Source organism: Pristiophorus japonicus, chromosome 4, assembly GCF_044704955.1.
Source record: "Pristiophorus japonicus isolate sPriJap1 chromosome 4, sPriJap1.hap1, whole genome shotgun sequence".
Taxonomy (NCBI): domain Eukaryota; kingdom Metazoa; phylum Chordata; class Chondrichthyes; family Pristiophoridae; genus Pristiophorus; species Pristiophorus japonicus.
This window is the reverse complement of record NC_091980.1, coordinates 116,709,027-116,729,044: the sequence shown is the minus strand read 5'-3', so window position 1 is coordinate 116,729,044 and position 20,018 is coordinate 116,709,027. Positions and strand designations below refer to the sequence as shown.

Genomic DNA, 20,018 nt, shown 5'->3' with positions numbered 1-20,018 from the left:
AGTTGTGCAGTAACTAGTTGAATATATACATGGATCTGATTGAGAAACATGTTAGATTATCTTGCTCCTTTAAACAGAGGCCTAGGCTTTCAGCCGCTTCCTGCCGATTGAACTATATCTCTGAGGGGGAAGGTCTTCTGGCTATGGGGGCATTAGCATTCTTGAGACAGATGCCACTGCCTCGGTTAGGGAGCTTCAACAAAAAGAGGGCAGAGTTCCACGAAGCAGGCCTCAGGCACCTGCTGTAGTATGGGATACAGGAAGCCTTTGCAGAACCTGAAAAACCAGATTTTTTTCCACTAAATTTAACCTCCCTGTCTTCAGCTTGTGGACACATTCTGTGAGTACACTGAAACCTGTACAAATGAACACTCCCCAAAAATAGGCACCGGCAAAAAACACTTATTGAGAGAACCAAATAACTTACATTGTTAAATATACACATATACAAGAGGAACTCTAAAACCACAGACACTCGCAAAGTACGAACTATGGACAGCCTTCAATGCACCGAGTCCTTTAACAACTTAAAACATGGGGCACAGCCTACTGCAAAGCTGTGGTATCTGGACATCTCCCCTTGCAGCTTGCTTTCTTTCTGCCCCCAAACTTCCATGAGTTCAGGGTATACTAGTGAGCTTGAGACGGCAGTGGGTTTTGTGAAGGAAATGACTTTTGTGGGAGCTTGCTTATGCGCAAATTGGCTGCCGCGTTTTCTACATTACAACAGTGACTACACTCCAAAAGTACTTCATTGGCTGTAAAGCATTTGGAGACATTCGGTGGTCATGAAAGGCGCTATATAAATCCAAGTCTTTCTTATTTTAATGGAGAACTCTTTACCCAGCATTCACTGCAGGAGAGAAACTGCTCTATCTCTGGGATTGAATGCTTGCATGGCTCTATCCCAGGGATAAAGTGGTTTCTCTGCTGCCATGGATGCTGGGTAAAGTATTCCCCATTCTATTAAATTTTTGAGAAGTACATACAATGACCATTTTGAAAATAAGGATACCTGCAACAAAAAAATGAACAGCCAATAGCAATCCCTAAGATGACCATAATTTCCAGGTTTCATTGAACTTGCCCAGGCTTCCAGGAAAATGTTTCCTCTCCATCCAGTCAATCATTGAATACTAGATGCTTGGGAGAAACATGCTTTGTATCCAGTATTGAAACAGTACAAATGGCAGAAAACATGGTGAAGATTGTCTTTCCCTCATTTGCATAATATTTACATATACCTGCCCTCATATTCTGCATCTGTTGGACCAACCCCTGGAAAATGTTTGGAAGGTTTCAATTCTTCCTGAGAATTGTGTGTGTACATGTAAGGGTGTCTGGTATAATGGTTTTGCATGTGCATGTTGTAGGTTAGAAGGCTTTTGTTACTGCTTTGATGCCTAGGTCAGTTTGTCATCTTTCTTGGTAGAATGACTGAACTTGTGTGAAGTAGGAGGTAACAAAACTTGTTTGGGACAAGGAATAGGAATTGGGAGCATTATTATTGTTTTGAGAACTTCATTGAATTTCTGTGATGCTGAACTTGGTGTTAGATGTGGGAGGCGGAGGCTTAGATGTTGGATAAATAACTCGTAAATAGTTGCGAGACTTCCAAGTAAAGGTAGGAAAAGACTGGGTCCAATTTCTTCAACATTGTTAAGTAATTTTACCCAGCTTGAAAACTAGTAAATTTATGTGTTTCTCTCATGTGCAGAAAACTCAAAAGTGCAGTTTCCATTCTGTACATGTAGCCAAATTTCCTTGGGATGGTTGTGCCCAGCAGCGCTGACCATGTCAGAGTTCCCTTTGATCTGGAAAAATATTTGTTCATGGAATGTGGGCATCGCTGGTAAGGCCAGCAGTTATTGCCCATCCCTAATTGCCCTTGAGAAGGTGGCAGTGAGCCGCCTACTTGAACCGCTGCATTCCTTGTGGTGAAGGTACTCCCACAGTGCTGTTAGGAAGGGAGTTCCAGGATTTTGACCCAGCGACGATGAAGGAACTGCAATATATTTCTAAGTCACGATGGTGTGTGACTTGGAGGGGAACTTGGAATGATGATGTTCCCATGCACCTGCTGCCCTTGTCCTTCTAGGTGGTAGAGGTTGTGGGTTTGTAGGTGCTGTCGAAGAAGCCTTGGCGAGTTGCTGCGGTGCATCTTGTAGATGGTACACACATGGCAACCATGGTGTGCTGGTGATGGGGCGAGTGAATGTTTAAGGTGGTGGATGGGGTGCCAATCAAGCATGCTACTTTGTCCTGGATGGTGTCGAGCTTCTCGAGTGTTGTTGGAGTTGCACTCATCCAGGCAAGTGGAGAGTATTCCATCACACTTCTGACTTGTGCCTTATAGATGGTGGAAAGGCTTTGGGAGGGTCAGGAGCTGCAGAATACCCAGCTTCTGACCCGCTCTAGTAGCTACACTATTTATGCGGCTGGTCCAGTTAAGTTTCTGGTCAATGGTGACTCCCAGGATGTTGATGTTGGGGGCATTCAGTGATGATAATGCCTTTGAATGTCAAAGGGAGGTGGTTAGACTCTCTCTTGTTGGAAATAGTCATTGCCTGGCATGAATGTTACTTGCCACTTAATTGTCCAAACCCGAGTGTCGTCCATATTAATAAACTCCCATTTCTTCGAGGGTTCAAGCAACTTCCCTGACTTGGACCTCAGCTGACAGGCCCATCTAGAGGCTGGTATGTCTTACACTGTACACCTTTATCCACATGTACGACATGTTCTTACTGAGGCACTGGAGCAAGAACTCGCAGTGGCTCCACTCTCTTGGCAACATTTTCCTTGTTAAGGGCGGGGCTCACTATTTTCCATTGTCTGGGGGATCCTGCTTGTCTCCCTCCAGAATTCTGTCAGAAGAGTGGTGGAACTCCTGAGTAATTTAGGCCGCAGTATTTGTGCCATCTTCATTTAGAGGAAGAACCTTACTTTAGGTTATGGGGCCAATCCCCAAACTAAACGATTTAAAAAAAGGGAGTAACTGTACTGCGTTTTTTCTGCACATGCATCTGTCAAGCTCTGCCCCCGATGCCTCCCGCCCGAACCAGAAGTGCTGCCCCACTCTCATTCCATGTGGCCGAGAGGGGCGGCGGGAGACCGAGAATCGGCAGCAGGCAGAGAAGCGGCGGGGGGCCGAGAGTGGCGGGTAGAGAAGTGGCAGGGGGCCGAGAGGGCGGTGGAATTGAGAGAGAGAGAGAGAGAGAGACTGGGGAGGGAGAGGGAGAGAGAGAGACTGGGGGGTGGGGTGAAGAGAGAGAGATGCTTGGGGAGAGACACAGGTGGTGGGGGGTGGGGGTGGGGAACTCTGGGAAGAAAGATCACGTTCTTCCAACCCCCCACAAAGAACAGAGTTGGAGTGGATGAAATCCAGAAGTCACGACACTGTCACTATCACTTCCTACCCAATAAACCTGTTAACAATCTGTACACTATGCCCCATCTATGGTGGGGTGGTGTGGGGAGGAGGTAAGGACATGCACTTGCGCTGGTGTAAGGAGGGACATTGGCTGGGGGAGGGATGCACTTGAACTGGGGTAAGGCACTTTGGCTGGCCCTTGCAGTCTTCTGGGGAGCTCTGTCCTCTGTCACTTTAGGAAGTCAAAGTGGATCGAGTTACAATTTGCAAAGTCAGTGAGACCTTGGGATAGGCGGATCCAGTTACACATTCCAGTGAAACTTCAGGGTGTGGCTTATCCTCCAAGGGGACCAATCATAGACAAAGGGTGGAGCATGGTGGCCATTTTCACAGTACAAATAAGCACCTCCTTTAAAAAAAACTGCTGAAGGCCTCATATGTCCAGTCCTATTTTATCCCAATGGCAGTATTGCTGTTGAAAAGGAGCAGACAGATCAGATGAGGACTGAAACAGGCCAGTGAGGAAATCTGGCTTTGTTTTGCCAATATGTAATTCTAAGCAAGAGAGAGAAATGTGGAGAAGGGTATCATATTCAGGGTAATTTAGAGGACCGTGTGTGTATATTTATTCCTGATATGTTGTCTTAGTTGGTTTTGTAGTACAGCGGTAAAACTGTTTTAGCATGTTTTCTTTGAGCTGCATAATGGTGCTTTTGCACGGTCAGATGCTGAAACTAATGCCGAGCTGACAGGTTGTAATAGTTTTAGTTTTTCAATGTTTACATTGGAGAAATAAAATGCAGATAATGACGCTTAGTTCTTATCTGCATTAAATTATCTACATTTTCCCTGCAGTTAGAGGTAGCTTTTCATCCTTGAATTTGAAGTGCCTGAGGGAAATTTGTAATCCCATCTCCAGTTTTGTATTAATAAATCAGCAGTGTTTTGTAAACTAGGAGAAAAACTGGGAGAATAATAGGAGATAGTGGAGAGTCTCCTGATGAGAGTTTTCTGATGTTCACAGAAGAATAGTTGAGGACCTAGAAGGTGCTGGATGAAGCATGGTACTTAGAGCCGTAGAATACAATAGCAAGGAGGCTATTTTAAATTTGTATAACTTAATTAGTCTGCAGTTGGTATATTATATACTGTTTAAGGTACAGCATTATGGGAAGAACATAAAAGCAATGGAAGACATAGTCAATGGCGACATCATCCCGAAGCACAGTGTCAGTTTTGACATATGCTGATGACACCCAGCTCTACCTCACTACCTCAGCTCTCAACCCCTCCACAGTCTCTAAGTTGTCAGACTGCTTGACTGATATCCAGTTCTGGATGAGCAGAAATTTTCTCCAATTGAATCTTGGGAAGACCAAAGCCATTGCTTTCGGTCCCCGCCACAAACTCCGTTTCCTAGCCTCTGACTCCATCCCTCTCCCCAACTCCAGTCTGAGGCTGAACCAGGCTGTTCGCAACCTTGGTGTCAAATTTGATACCAAAATGAGCTTCTGGCCACATATCCACAACTTAAGTAAGACCGTCTATTTCCACCTCCGTAACATCGCCCGTCTCCGCCCTTGCCTCAGCTCATCCACTGCTGATTCCCTCATCCAGGCCTTTGTTACCTCTAGACTGGACTATTCCAACGCACTCCTGGCTGGCCTCCCACATTCTACTCAACATAAACTGGAGGTGATCCAAAACTCGTCTGGCCATGTCCAAACTCGCACTAAGTCCCGCTCAGCCATCACCCCTGTGCTTGCTGACCTACATTGGCTTCCGGTTAAGCAATGCCTCGATTTCAAATTTCTTATCCTTATTTTCAAATCCCTCTATGGCCTCGTCCCTCCCCATCTCTGTAATCTCTTCCAGCTCCAGCACCCCCTCCCCTCCCCGAGATGTCTGCACTCCTCTAATTCTGCCCTCCTGAGCATCCCTGATTGGTGGCCGTGCGTTCTGTTGCTCTGGAACTCCCTGCTTCTCTACCTCTCCGCTTCTTTTCCTCTTTCACGATGCTCCTTAAAACATACCTCTTTGACCAAGCTTTTGATCACCTATGCCAATTTCTACTTGTGCGGGTCGGTGTCAAATTTTTATCGCATAATATTACTGTGAAGCACCTTGGGACGTTCACTACGGTAAAGGTGCTATATAAATACAAGTTGTTGTTGTTGTTGTAATATAGATTCACCAGAATGTTACCAGAGATGATGGGTTACAGTTTTAAAGACAAACTTGAGAAGTTGGGGCTTTTGTCACTGGAGCTAAGAAAGTTGATTAGTGACCTGATTGAGGTCGTCAAGATTACAAAGGGTTTTGATAGGGTAAATAGTGAAAGATTGTTTACATTCGTCGGCAAGATAGTAACAAGATGGAATATATTTAAGACAATAATCAGGCTATGGTAGCGTAGTAGTTATGTAATCTAGAAAGCTGGACTAATAATCCAGAGAACGTGAGTTTCAAGTCTCACCATGGCAATTTGAACATTTGACTTCAGTTCAAAAATCTGGAAATAAAAAGCTAGTTTCAGTAAAAATGACCATGCATCTGTTGGATTGTTGTACAAACCCAATCTAAAGGAAGGAAACCTGCAGTCCTTACCCATTTGGCCTATATGTGACTCCAATTCCACACCAGCATGGTTGACTCTTAACTTCTCTTTGAAGTGTCCGAGTAAGTCACTCAGTTGTATGCAAACCCCTGCAAATAAAGACTGCATTGATTCAGGAAGGAATCCAGCCACCACCTTCTCAGTGCAACTAGAGAAAGGCATTAAATGCTGGCCTTGCGAGTGATGCCCACATCCTAAGAGTGAATAATTAAAAAAAGAAAGAGGAAGTTAGAAAAAATGTCTTTACACAGAGGGCAGCTCGAATATGAAATTCTCTTCCACAAACTGTGGTTGAAGCAGAGTCCATGGGGCCAAGTTTCGGCCTGAGTTGCTCCTGTTTTTTTGGAGCAACTGGTTTAGAATGGAGTATCTTAGAAATTGCAATTCTCGGCATTTAGTTTGCTCCAGTTCTAGTCAGTTAGAACAGTTTCAGTTTGGAACAGATTTTTTTTTTTCAAAAGGGGGTGTGTCCGGCCACTTACGCCCGTTTTGAAAGTTTAGGCAGTGAAAACATACTCCAAACTAACTTAGAATGGAGTAAGTGTAGATTTTTGTATGCTCAGAAAAACCTTGTCTACACTTAGAAAATCAGGCGTAGGTTACAAATCAGGCGTAGGGAATGGAGGGGGGGGAAGGGGAAGTTTAAAGGGAAGTTTACAAACATTAAACACTTCAGTTTTACAAATAAAGAGCCATCATCAATAATAAATGATAAATACATCAATAAATCAACCAATAAATCAATCAAAAAAAATTAATAAAAATTTTTTAAAAATCAATAAATAAAACATTTTCTACTTACCGACTGCAGCACCGGGAGTCCTCCAATAGTGTGCTGGGACGGCCCCCCCAGTGTGTCTCTGTCAGTGTCTCTATCTCTCTGTCTGTCTGTCTGTGTGTCTCTCAATCTCTGTCTGTCAGTGTATGTGTTTCTGACAGTGAGGGGAGGGGGAGAAGGGGGTTGGGGGAGGGGGAGGAGAGAAGGGGGGGTGGGGAGAGGAGAAGGGGGGGTGGGGAGAGGAGAAGGGGGGGTGGGGAGAGGAGAAGGGGGGGTGGGGAGAGGAGAAGGGGGGTGGGGAGAGGGGTAGGAGTGGGGGAGAGGGGGGTAGGGGTTAGGGGGGGGTGAGGAGGAGGGGGTGAGGAGGAGGGGGGGAGGAAGGAAGAGGGGAGGGAGGGGGAGGGAGAGAAGGAGGGAGGGAAGGGGGAAGGAAGGAGAGGGGAGGGAAGAGAGGAGAGAATGAGGCGGAACGGTTGGGCCCTAGACTTCGGGCTGGATTTACAGGCATCGGGTCTTGGGTCCGGGGGGGGGGGGGGAAATCGCAGAGATCGGGGGGGGGGGGGGCGTCGGTGGGGAGAGAGAGATGGGGTGGGGGGGGAAGAGAGAGTCGCGGAGGTCGGGGTGGAGGGAGGAAGAGTCGCGGAGGTGTGGGGAGAGAGTCGGGGGTGGGAAAAGAGAGTCGCGGAGGTCGGGGGGGGGGAAAAGATTAGCGGAGGTCGGGGGGGGGAAGAGAGAGTCGCGGAGGTCGGGGGGGGAGAGAGAGTCGTTGGGGGAGAGAGTCGGGGGGGGAGAGAGTCGGGGGGGGGAGAGAGTCGGGGGGGGGGGGGAGAGTCGGGGGGGGGGGGGAGAGTCGGGGGGGGGGAGAGTCGGGGGGGGAAGAGAGTCGCGGAGATCGGGGGGGGGGGAAAAGAGAGTCGCGGAGGTCGGGGGGGGGAGAGAGAGTCGCGGAGGTCGGGGGGGGGGAGAGTCGTGGAGGTCGGGGGGGGAGAGAGTCGCGGAGGTCGGGGGGGGAGAGAGTCGCGGAGGTCGGGGGGGGAGAGAGTCGCGGAGGTCGGGGGGGGAGAGAGTCGCGGAGGTCGGGGGGGGAGAGAGTCGCGGAGGTCGGGGGGAGGAGAGAGTCGCGGAGGTCGGGGGGAGGAGAGAGTCGCGGAGGTCGGGGGGAGGAGAGAGTCGCGGAGGTCGGGGGGGGAGAGAGTCGCGGAGGTCGGGGGGGGAGAGAGAGTCGCGGAGGTCGGGGGGGGGAGAGAGAGTCGCGGAGGTCGGGGGGGGAGAGAGAGTCGCGGAGGTCGGGGTGGGAGAGAGAGTCGCGGAGGTCGGGGGGGAGAGAGAGTCGCGGAGGTCGGGGGGGGAGAGAGAGTCGCGGAGGTCGGGGGGCGAGAGAGAGTCGCGGAGGTCGGGGGGGAGAGAGAGTCGCGGAGGTCGGGGGGGGGAGAGAGTCGCGGAGGTCGGGGGGGGAGAGAGAGTCGCGGAGGTCGGGGGGCGAGAGAGAGTCGCGGAGGTCGGGGGGGAGAGAGAGTCGCGGAGGTCGGGGGGGGGAGAGAGTCGCGGAGGTCGGGGGGGGAGAGAGAGTCGCGGAGGTCGGGGGGGAGAGAGAGTCGCGGAGGTCGGGGGGGAGAGAGAGTCGCGGAGGTCGGGGGGGGAGAGAGAGTCGCGGAGGTCGGGGGGGGGAGAGTCGCGGAGGTCGGGGGGGAGAGAGAGTCGCGGAGGTCGGGGGGGGAGAGAGAGTCGTGGAGGTCGGGGGGGGGAGAGAGTCGCGGAGGTCGGGGGGGGAGAGAGAGTCGCGGAGGTCGGGGGGGGAGAGAGAGTCGCGGAGGTCGGGGGGGGAGAGAGTCGCGGAGGTCGGGGGGGGAGAGTGTCGCGGAGGTCGGGGGGGGAGAGAGAGTCGGGGAGGTCGGTGGGGGGGAGAGAGAGTCGCGGAGGTCGGGGGGGGGAGAGAGAGTCGCGGAGGTCGGGGGGGGGAGAGAGAGTCGCGGAGGTCGGGGGGGGGGAGAGAGAGTCGCGGAGGTCGGGGGGGGGGAGAGAGAGTCGCGGAGGTCGGGGGGGAGAGAGAGTCGCGGAGGTCGGGGGGGGAGAGAGTCGCGGAGGTCGGGGGGGGAGAGAGTCGCGGAGGTCGGGGGGGAGAGAGAGTCGCGGAGGTCGGGGGGGGAGAGAGTCGCGGTGGTCGGGGGGGGAGAGAGAGTCGCGGAGGTCGGGGGGGGAGAGAGTCGCGGAGGTCGGGGGGGGAGAGAGTCGTGGAGGTCGGGGGGGGAGAGAGTCGCGGAGGTCGGGGGGGGAGAGAGAGTCGCGGAGGTCGGGGGGGGAGAGAGAGTCGCGGAGGTCGGGGGGGAGAGAGAGTCGTGGAGGTCGGGGGGGGGAGAGAGTCGCGGAGGTCGGGGGGGGAGAGAGAGTCGCGGAGGTCGGGGGGGGAGAGAGAGTCGCGGAGGTCGGGGGGGGAGAGAGTCGCGGAGGTCGGGGGGGGAGAGAGAGTCGCGGAGGTCGGGGGGGGAGAGAGTCGCGGTGGTCGGGGGGGGAGAGAGAGTCACGGAGGTCGGGGGGGGAAGAGAGGGTCGGGGGGGGAGAGAGAGTCGCGGAGGTCGGGGGGGGAAGAGAGGGTCGGGGGGGGGAGAGAGTCGCGGAGGTCGGGGGGGGAGAGAGAGTCGCGGAGGTCGGGGGGGGAGAGAGTCATGGTGTTCGGGGGGGAAGAGAGTCGCGGAGGTCGGGGGGGGGGGGAAAAGAGAGTCGCGGAGGTCGGGGGGGGGGAAGAGAGTCGCGGAGGTCGGGGGGGGGGGGAAGAGAGTCGCGGAGGTCGGGGGGGGGGGAAAGAGAGTCGCGGAGGTCGGGGGGGGGGAAGAGAGAGTCGTGGAGGTTGGGGGGGGGGGGGGGGAAGAGAGTCGCGGAGGCCGGGTTGCCGGGGAGTGGGAACCGGAGCTCGGGTCGCCGGGGGGGGGGGGGGAGCGGAGGTCGGATCGGGGGGGGGGGGGGGGGTGAGGAGCAGAGGTCGGGTCGCCGGGGGGGAGCGGAGGTCGGGGCTGGGAGGGGGAGCGCGGAGGTTGGAGCCGGGAGGGGGGAGCGCGGAGGTCGGAGCCGGGAGGGGGGAGCGCGGCGGTCCGGTCGGGTCGCCGGGGCGGGGGAAGAGTGGAGGTCGGATCGCCGGGGGTGTGGGGGGGGGAGTTGGGGGAGTGGAGGTCAGGTCGCCGGGGTGGGGAGAGCGGGGGTTGGGACCGGTCTGGTCCGGGGAGCGGGAGTCAAGTCGGGTCGGGTGGGAGGTGAGCCTTATCCACGCACCCCAGTGAGGCCATTCGGCCAGGGCTAGGGGCCTAGTGCTTCGGGCCCCTCCCACAGTTTTGGGCGCCTGGAGCTACTGCACATGTGCACCCACTGTAGCGCGGATGTGCAGAGGTCCCGGCACTGTTTTCAGCGCAGGGACCTGGCTCCGCCCCCCACAGCTGCGCCCAGCTCCAGAGGACCTGCAGGGAGCCGGAGAATAGGTGAGTTTTTTTTAGCCGCACTTTGTGGCGTGAAAAACGGGCGTCCAGGTTCAGGCTGCGCGTTTTAGGTGCGGCCCGAAACTTGGGCCGCTTGTTTCAAAGGAATTTGATAGCTGCTTGAAAAAGTGTAACATTTCAGAGTTTAGGGAGTGAGCAGGAGGGCGAGATCAAATTAGGTGGGTCATGCAGAAAAATACCTGTGCAGCCTTGATGGGCAGAATGGCCCCTTTCTGTAACATCCTATTATCAGTGAATTATAGAAGCATAAAGAGTCAGACGAGCACCAGGTTGATAAGTGCTATAAGTACAGAAAGGATATAAGGCAGGCACCGGCTATATAATAACATAAAGTAGGAACAGGAGTAGTCCATACGGTTCCTCGAGCCTGCTTCGCCATTCAATAAGACCATAGCTGATCTGATCATGGACTCAGCTCCATTTTCCCGCCCGCTCCCCATAACCCCTTATCCTCTTATCATTTAAGAAACTGTCTATTTCTGTCTTAAATTTATTCAATGTCCCAGCTTCCACAGCTCTCTGAGGCAGCGAATTCCACAGATTTACAACCCTTAGAGAAGAAATTTCTCCTCATCTCAGTTTTAAATGGGTGGCCCCTTATTCTAAGATCATGCCCTCTAGTTCTAATCTCCCCCATCAGTGGAATCATCCTCTCTGCATCCACCTTGTCAAGCCCTCTCATAATCTTATACGTTTCGATAAGATCACCTCTCATTCTTCTGAATTCCAATGAGTAGAGGCCCAACCTCTCAACCTTTCCTCATAAGTCAACTCCCTAATCCCTGGAATCAACCTAGTGAACCTTCTCTGAATTGCCTCCAAAGCAAGTATATCCTTTCGTAAATATGGAAACCAAAGCTGCACGCAGTATACCAGGTGTGGCCTCACCAATACCTTGTATTGCTGTAGCAAGACTTCCCTGCTTTTATACTCCATCCCCTTTGTAATAAAGGCCAAGATACCATTGGCCATCCTGATCACTTGCTGTACCTGCATACTATCCTTTTGTGTTTCATGCGCAAGTACCCCCAGGTCCCGCTGTACTGCAGCTCTTTGCAATCTTTCTCCATGTAAATAATAACTTGCTGTTTGATTTTTTTCTGCCAAAGTGCATGACCTCACAATTTCCAACATTATACTCCATCTGCCAAATTTTTGCCCACTCACTTAGCCTGTCTATGTCCTTTTGCAGATCTTTTTGTCCTCACACATTGCTTTTCCTTCCATCTTTGTATCGTCAGCAAACTTGGCTACATCAGTCCCTTTTTCCAAGTCATTAATATAGATTGTAAATAGTTGGGGTCCCAACACTGATCCCTGCGGCACCCCACTAGTTATTGGCTGCCAACCTATATGTTAACCTACAGTAGGATGTCGGGCTATAGAAAAGCGATGTAATGTGACAGGACAGCACTGAGTGAGAGAAGCACGTACAGGGTATGAGCTGAACACCTGGTAGGAGCTCGTGCCACAGTTGAAGACCAGACAAGGCAGACGAGCAGCAGGGAATGTTGGCCAGTGCATGGAGTGAAGGAGAACATGAGAGCTAATCATAGCATAAAACAACATAAGGGGGATAGTTTTAATCTAACCACCTGGCAGGAAACAGACAAGATAGGATCTGCCGCCCGTTTTACTTTTCACAATGGAAAGTAAAATTAGGCATGGTGTAAAACTGGCACCCGATCGGACCCCGCCAGTTTGCGTCAGTTGTCTTATATTAAATTAAAATTATTCCAAAGATCATTTAGATTATTTAGTTTGGTCTTCTGCAAACCAGGTATAACCTACCCCTGAGTTAAAGTTTGACATCGATACAGTCTAGATCCATAAAAGTTATGAAGTCAAACAGCAGCGTATTTATCCAAGGCCACATCTCTTTCTGTGACACAACTTTGGCCGACTGCCCTCATTTTCCCCCATCCCAGGAGTTTATGTGTCTCATGGAGTATTGATTAATCTCATTCTTCACGTTTCTGTAACCTCGAATCTCATTCTCAACCAGATATTTATGCAGTTTGTCTCTGAATGAGTTAATCAACACGACATGAAGTGTTTTCAGTGCCTGGAAGATCTGGGACAATTTTCCTTGGGGCTGCTCCTCCTCCGCTGCCGTAACTTCCCAGGAATTGATGCGGAGACCCTGTTTGCGCATGCAAACGGAATTTCCTCCACACTGCTAGCGACATTACAGCAGCCGAGCGGGAGCAACAAGCTACAGAAGGAACAGCATTGAACATAAGAATATAAGAAATAGGAGCAGGAGTAGGCCATACTGTCCCTCGAGCCTGCTCCGCTATTTAAGACGATCATGGCTGATCTGATCATGGGCTCAGGTCCACTTTCCTGTCCGCTCCCCATAACCCCTTATTCCTTATTGGTTAAGAAGCTCTCTATCTCTGTCTTAAATTTATTCAATGACTCAGCTTCCACAGTTCTCTTAGGCAGTGAATTCCATAGCTGTACAACCCTCTGAGAGAAGAAGTTCCTCCTCATCTCAGTATTAACTGGGTGGTCCCTTTATTCTAAGATTATGCCTCCTAGTTTTAGTCTCCCCTATCAGTGGAAACATCCTCTCTGCATCCATCTGGTCACGCCCCCGCATAACCTTATGTTTCGATAAGATCACCTCTCATTCTTCTGAATTCCAATGAGTAGAGGCCCAACCTACTCAACCTTTCCTCATAAGTCAACCCCCTCATCTCTGGAATCAACCTAATGAACCTTCTCTGAACTGCCTCCATATCCTTTCTTAATATGTAAATAAAAATTGTATACAAGAAATTAGGGATGCGTGCAATGAAGGTACAGCAGTTATCATGGGCGAGTTTAACCTACATATTAATTGGGCTAACCAAACTGGTAGCAATGCAGTGGAGGAGGATTTCCTGGAGTGTATTAGGGATGGTTTTCCGGACCAATATGTCGAGGAACCAACTAGAGGGCTGGCCATCCTAGACTGGGTGATGTGTAATGAGAAAGGATTAATTAGCAATCTTGTTATGCGAGACCCCCTTGGGGAAGAGTGACCATAATATGGTAGAATTCTTTATTAAGATGGAGAGTTGACACAGTTAATTCAGAGACTAGGGTCCTGAACTTAAGGAAAGGTAACTTCGATGGTATGAGACGTGACTTGCCTAGAATAGACTGGTGAGTGATACTTAAAGGGTTGACGGTGGGTAGGCAATGGCAAACATTTAAAGATCACATGGATGAACTTCAACAATTGTATATCCCCATCTGGAGTAAAAAATAAAACGGGGAAGGTGGCTCGACCGTGGCTAACAAGGGAAATTAAGGATAGTGTTAAATCCAAAGAAGAGGCATACAAATTGGCCAGAAGTAGCAGCAAACCTGAGGACTGAGAGAATTTTATAATACAGCAGAGGAGGACAAAGGGTTTAATTAGGAGGGAGAAAATAGAGTATGAGAGAAAGCTTGCTGGGAACATAAAAACTGACAGCAAAAGCTTCTATAGCTATGTGAAGAGAAAAAGATTAGTGAAGACAAACGTAGGTCCCTTGCAGTCGGATTAAGGTGAATTTATAATGGGGAACAAAGAAATGGCAGACCAGTTAAATAAATATTTTGGTTCTGTCTTCACGAAGGAAGACACATATAACCTTCCGGAAATACTAGGGGACCGAGGGTCTAGTGAGAAGAAGGAACTGAAGGAAATCCTTATTAGGCGGGAAATTGTGTTGGGGAAATTGATGGGATTGAAGGCCGATAAATCCCCAGGGCATGATAGTCTGCAACCCAGAGTACTTAAGGAAGTAGCCCTAGAAATAGTGGATGCGTTGGTAATCATTTTCCAACAGTCTATCGACTCTGGATCAGTTCCTATGGACTGGAGGGTAGCTAATGTTTCAAAACAGAATGTTAATGGGGACTCAGGGTAGTTTGTCCTGAAACATTTTGATTAACCTTTCCAAGCTCTACTTGGTCTTAAATTTTTGTCTTGAACCATTAGCATTGTTACGTTCTCTCTTTTTCTGTGGTACAGCAGGTTAACTGTCTTATGGTGCTATTGTATGGAAAATATAGCCATCAATATTGGGGCTAGTTCAGTCCCCTATTTTGTGTTCGGATAGCTATAAGAACAGTTAATGCCAATTTCAGAATTGGATTCGGGGCCCTGATTTTAACTCCAGGTAGATTTCCCGCTCAGGCCAGAGTTAAAATTACAGTCGGGTCTCAATTATGTCAACGGGCTGCAACATACTTTTGGTTCTGGGTATATGTCCTTGCTGCCTGCTCAGGAGAGCAGGTTAAAACTGCAGATGTTGCGATCATGGCGGCTTTCGGACAGGTTTCTGCTGAGCAAGTATGATTAAAATCACCCCCATTTCCTGATTTTCATTATGGTACAATTGGCAATTCTTTTCTTTTAATTTAAAGTGAATAACAAATTCTGTAATTATGAATATAACTATATTTCCTACACTCATAATTGTACAAACCTAAGACTTGTAAAAATCTTCATTTACATGCAAAATAGTATTGAACAACTGAAGCTGAAACAGAAAAACATTCCAGTCATAAGCCATATAAACTGCTAACTAAATACACTAGTCAAAGGACTAATAGATGTTTAGTACATTTTAGGTAAATAGTGTTAATATTTTTGATCATTTTTGTGAGGTGGCCATTTATTTTAAGCGACATAATATATTACGGTATTAATAATTTTCTATTTTTGTTAACAGGAACAGCTGCAACTGTTGTAGTCTCTTTGATTCTCATTGCTGTAGGATTACTGGGATTGGTGATGTATTTGAAGAAAAGGTACGTTCATGCATGTTAATGAGAGCAGCGGATTAACGCTAACCAGAATCCATAAGAGAATACCAATATGTCTGTTTACTTATTTTTCTGGAAAGACGGTGACCTAGAAATTCTTCTCAGGCACTGGCGCAAAATGAGTGGTATCGGATTGGCTGCCCATTATACGCAGTGCCTAATATTCAGTTCCATTGACTGCAGTCAGTCTGAATATCAGGCGTTGTGTATAATGGGCGACCGATCTGATAGCGCGTATTTTGTCCCACCGCTTGAGACATATTTCTAAGCCTTTGTGCTTATTTAAGTGGGGAATATCAATGTGGAAACATCTGTGGCACCCAGGATCTGTATCCAGCAATCCTGGATCAGTTATAGTGTAGGCTGTACTCTCCCTACACTGTCCTGTGAGGCAAACCCCAATACAGGCAGATATTAAGGGCTAGACTTTCCCCTGATGATCGCTGGGTTATAGCCCATCTATTGCCCAAATAGGCAAGCTATCACCCATTTTACCTTAAAAGTGGAAAGTTGGGCCGGAACATTGCCCAAAGACAATTGGGATCGAGAATAAAATTATTTCTACTCTGCCTCAACCCTAGTCTTAAAAAAAGCCTCTGATTTTGCATTTTTATATATACCAGCCAGCCATATGCCCTGTGAGTAATACTGCCTGTAACAAATTCTGGGCCGTTTTGTGCTGTTGACTTGTGACTACTAGGAACTAGGTGGAGTTGCCTGAACTCGTTTAATGCAGCCACCAATAAGCGGAGACCTTCACGCCATTAGGTTGGGTGAAATCCAAACCCAGTTCCAGAAAATGAAAGGATCGTGACAATAGCTTTTCTCGCAGTAACCATATTGAATGATGATCAGCAGTTGATTACCAGAAAATACTACACTGACAATGCACATTTTATAACTAATTCCCATAAATTGATTGTGCTAATGCTGCACATTTACTTGTCAATATTCCATTTTGTTTGGATCTCAATATTGCTGTTTCTGCTTATTAATATCCTCTCCAGTATGTTTAAGCACTTTTATGTCTAGGCCAGGAGATTTTTGAGCTATTTGCCTCTGAACAGCTTTGATGTCTTGGGTGCTACAAATAAAATTTCAATCTATGATGCTATTAATTTATATACATATATCTCAAGCTGCTACTAATAACAGATCTTGGTATTCAGATTTAAGATGTATTCATCAATAAGGTGACAGAGCTAAATACAGTCCTTTCTAAATCTCCAGGCGCATAAATCACAAACAAGCCGACAATTAAGAAATATAAGCTTGATTGAGGATTATGTTTCCTGATTTCCGGCTCCATTACCGTAGCTCAGGAGCTGCAGTTTGGACATCCCTGCTCTCTGCCATCATGAGTAACAATATTGGGGTTGAGTTTCCGCTTGGTTGTGTGGGTTTTTCTGGCGCAATTCACACACAATTGGTGTAACCCTGCAAAAGATGTCGGAATTTTAAGCGCAAATTATGTTCAACACAAATTGACGTTCCGCGATATTTTGTGCTAGTTTAAAAAACATTGCACTGCAAGCAGGCTCCGCCCACAAAACTGGCCACGACCCCAGAGTGAATTACTCACCTTCAGGCGTTTCTGCTAATTGCACCCTTTTGCGGGCCTTCAAGGAGGCTCTAAAAATTAAGCTGGTTCTTTTGGGCTCAAGGACACTCCTGGTCACATTTTAAAAGCTTTCAGATGTAATTTAAAAAATACTAAGGAACTGACTACTTTACCCCAATTTAACTAGCAAATGATTCTGTATATTTTTGAAAAGTAATTTAAATGTGAGTTATTCACAGGTGATGGATTGACACTGATGAAAGAAATGCTTATTTTTTTGTGATAAACCCATTTCAGCTGTATTAATCAAACTGCACCACTCTTAAATATATCAAGGAATATTTTTTAAAGCAAATGTTTTTGAATTACATTCTAAAATGCTGTGCAATTGCGCTGGTTCATGGCAGAATTTGGGTTTGCCGATATGCAGATGAGTTTGAGAGGAAACTCAGGAAAAAAAACAGTTCTCAATACGGGCGCATTTTGCACCTGGATCGCCGATTGCTCCCAAAGTGTAAGCTCTACCCCAGTAGGCTGGGTAATCGTGTTGAACAGAAAATAAAGCTCCTAACTACGAATAAAATGACAGCCGTGTCTGGGCTTTGAGCTGCACGTCATTGGAATCTAGCTATAACTGTATACAAGCAAGTTTCACTTGTTCTTACCTGCCACATCTTTGTTGTGGCAGGACAATGCATTCTGTTTAGTGAGATTTGACCTAGATTATGTTCGATTGAAAATCCAGATGATAAAACATTTCCACTTCCTTCCTCCACCCATCAATTCTAGTTGAAATAGCATTAAACCGCAACTGTGACCCAATTAAATGTCATTATCTTTTATTAAAAAAATTGAAAGATTATAGTTCCTGTTTTCAAAATAATTAAAATCAAGAACTATGTCAGGCTAAATACATTAGAAGACTGGGTTGAATTTGTTTTCGAGATTGTGTTCAGTGCTGGGTGGAAAATTTACATTCACTAATTTACACTGGTTCAATTTGAGCATCCTGAGCTGAAGGTGATTTGTTGTTGCTAGTGAAATAAGAATATATGGCCTTATACTCCCTTGGCCAAGAGCAGAAAATTGAAAGTCCTTTTTGTTTTATTTGTAGGAGAGTGTTCTATAGCCGCCTGCAGGAAGACAATCCAACCGGATCTTGGAGCAATTACAACAACCCTGTGTTTGAAGATTCATGACGATAACTTTTTTTAAATGGTTAATTTTATTTACAATAGACATTAAGCCACAAATGTACATAGCAAGGTATTTTCTCAAAAACTGCGTTAAGCTCTGAATGTATTTCCTTTTGTTTGAAGGTGAAAAACAAAGAGGGTGAAATTAGTTTTGAGTGCTAGCAAAAATGAGCAATTGCGAATCAGCAGCCCGTTTTACACCCTACTTGATTTTCTTTTGCATTGGCTTCAATTGCATTTTGCATTACTGCCCAAGGCCCAAGGCCAATTTTACCCCTAAGTACAATGTGAGCATCCTTCACAATGTTTAAGTTGACAAGTGTGTTTGGCCAAGCTATCAAATTACAGTGGTAGGTCCTAATGTATAGCAACTGCAACCTAAACTGATGTTTTTTTAATATATGAATCCTGTAAACTTGTTTCTGCCCCTTTTTTTAAGGCCCGAATGGGCCAGTAAGGCCTTTCGACTCGGGTGCAGGCGGGGATGCGACCCGGGGACGGCGGAAACAGATTTCCGCTGCGCCCAGTCTTTCTCGCCCAGCCTGGCGCGCCGACCCCTTACCACCCGGCGCCGACCCCTTGGGGGGAATTGCCCCATGGGAGCGCAGTCAGCGCCGGTCGGTGCCCCGGACAGCTTCGCGGGGCTGCCGGTGGCTGGGCACTGCGGTTGCCCTTAAAGGGGAGGGCGTACTGCCGCATTTGCCTGAGTCGTGACGCCGATCCCCAGCCACAGGGCTCAGTCGCGATCCCGGGGCAGAGGGGGGGGGGGTCCGATGCCTAACTCCTGGGCAGTCGCAATGCCCAGGAGGGTGGGTGTCTGATCCCCTGACCCTGGATAAGGTCAGACTAATGGTGGGGGAACTTGGGAGCCGTGAGGATGCTCTCCTGCTCCTCCCGGTCCGCAAGGATTGCTCCCTGAGGCTGAGGCCGCCTCGTTGCGGCCACCGGGAATCCTGAGCCCCGAGATCCCCCGCCGTCTGCAGTTAAACCTGCAAAGCAGGTTAAAATAATATTTAAATTGCCAACCGGCCTTTCAGCAGTGGGATGGCAGCTCGCCACCCCATCACCATCATGCCCCCCCTCCCCAAAGATGAAAGTGGGCGGGTTGGGGTCGGGTTTCACGTTTTTTCAACTTTCACTTCAATCCACCTGCTCTTAGCTCAGAAAAGTCCAGTCAAACATTTTGTGGCCAATATAGGGTAGGCCAACCTTGGATGCACAGTATTAATGTAAAGTTTCATCAAATAAAGGGACTTTGATTTCAGGCAAACTTGACTTATTACTGATGCATGAATATAACATCAATCAAGTTACCATAGATGTAAAGACTGTAAAGTTGACCTAGAATAGTTAAAGTGAATTCCAAACTACTGCTACCTTTTATTAAGGACTTTAGCTTTATTCTATGAAAATACCTCAACTGAAAAGGATTATTAAGCTATAAAACTGTCAGGACTCAAGATGTATACATTTTAATTACAAATTTAAACAGGAGAGAGAAACATTGTAGTGCTTTTTCTCAAAGATATGTCAGATAATCATAACCTATCCTACTTTCTTTATGTTGCTTCTCTAATATACAGCAAGTATTGATGAGGTGTTTGTAGTGTGCAAAATGACAAATATAATTATATTTATGATGTGGTGACTGGGTTCAATGCTTGGCTTGCAATCTTTAAGGAACGTATATACCAAACATATGTTTAAATGTATTATGAAATAATATGCTTGAAAAGTGGTGCTTTTTTGAGGCTTTTGTCCAATAAACATTTAAATGTAATCATTTTTATGTGTTAGCAATAATTTAGATGTGATATTATTACCAATTATCCTGAGTACTGTAAGTATCATGGGTACAGTGAAGAATATTGGGCTCCATTTGCTTTAGAAAAATAGCGCAAATACATTTTGAATGTTTGTGCTGTAACAGTGTTGGCACCAACCACAGGTTCCAGTGTTTTCTTCCTAAACCTGCTAGCAGAGAATGGAAACAGAGCTGTCCTCCTTTGTGCTCGGGTGTCCACAAATTCTACAATTTCTCAACTGAGCCTTGGTGTGCTTCACATCAGCTGGTGAGACAAGAGTTTAGCAGAAAAATCTATTTATTCTTCTCGATCAGGAATAAAAGTTCTAAATTGGGGAAAAGCCAACTTTGCTAAACTGAGAGGTGATTTGGCCATAGTGGACTGGAAATAGCTGCTT

The 20,018-nt window shown here is 47.8% G+C and overlaps 1 protein-coding gene across 1 annotated transcript in view; it reads left to right on the top strand.

The window, feature by feature from the left end:
• The window catches only part of LOC139262146 (prostate androgen-regulated mucin-like protein 1 homolog), a 47,471-nt gene extending 27,899 nt beyond the window's left edge, over positions 1-19,572 (top strand). Inside the window, exons 3-4 of the mRNA XM_070877292.1 lie at positions 14,966-15,044; positions 17,735-19,572. Of these exons, the coding sequence (XP_070733393.1) occupies positions 14,966-15,044; positions 17,735-17,819 (164 nt within the window). The 3' untranslated portion in view covers positions 17,820-19,572. The remainder of the gene's footprint in view (positions 1-14,965; positions 15,045-17,734) is intronic.
• The last annotated feature ends 446 nt before the right edge of the window (positions 19,573-20,018 follow it).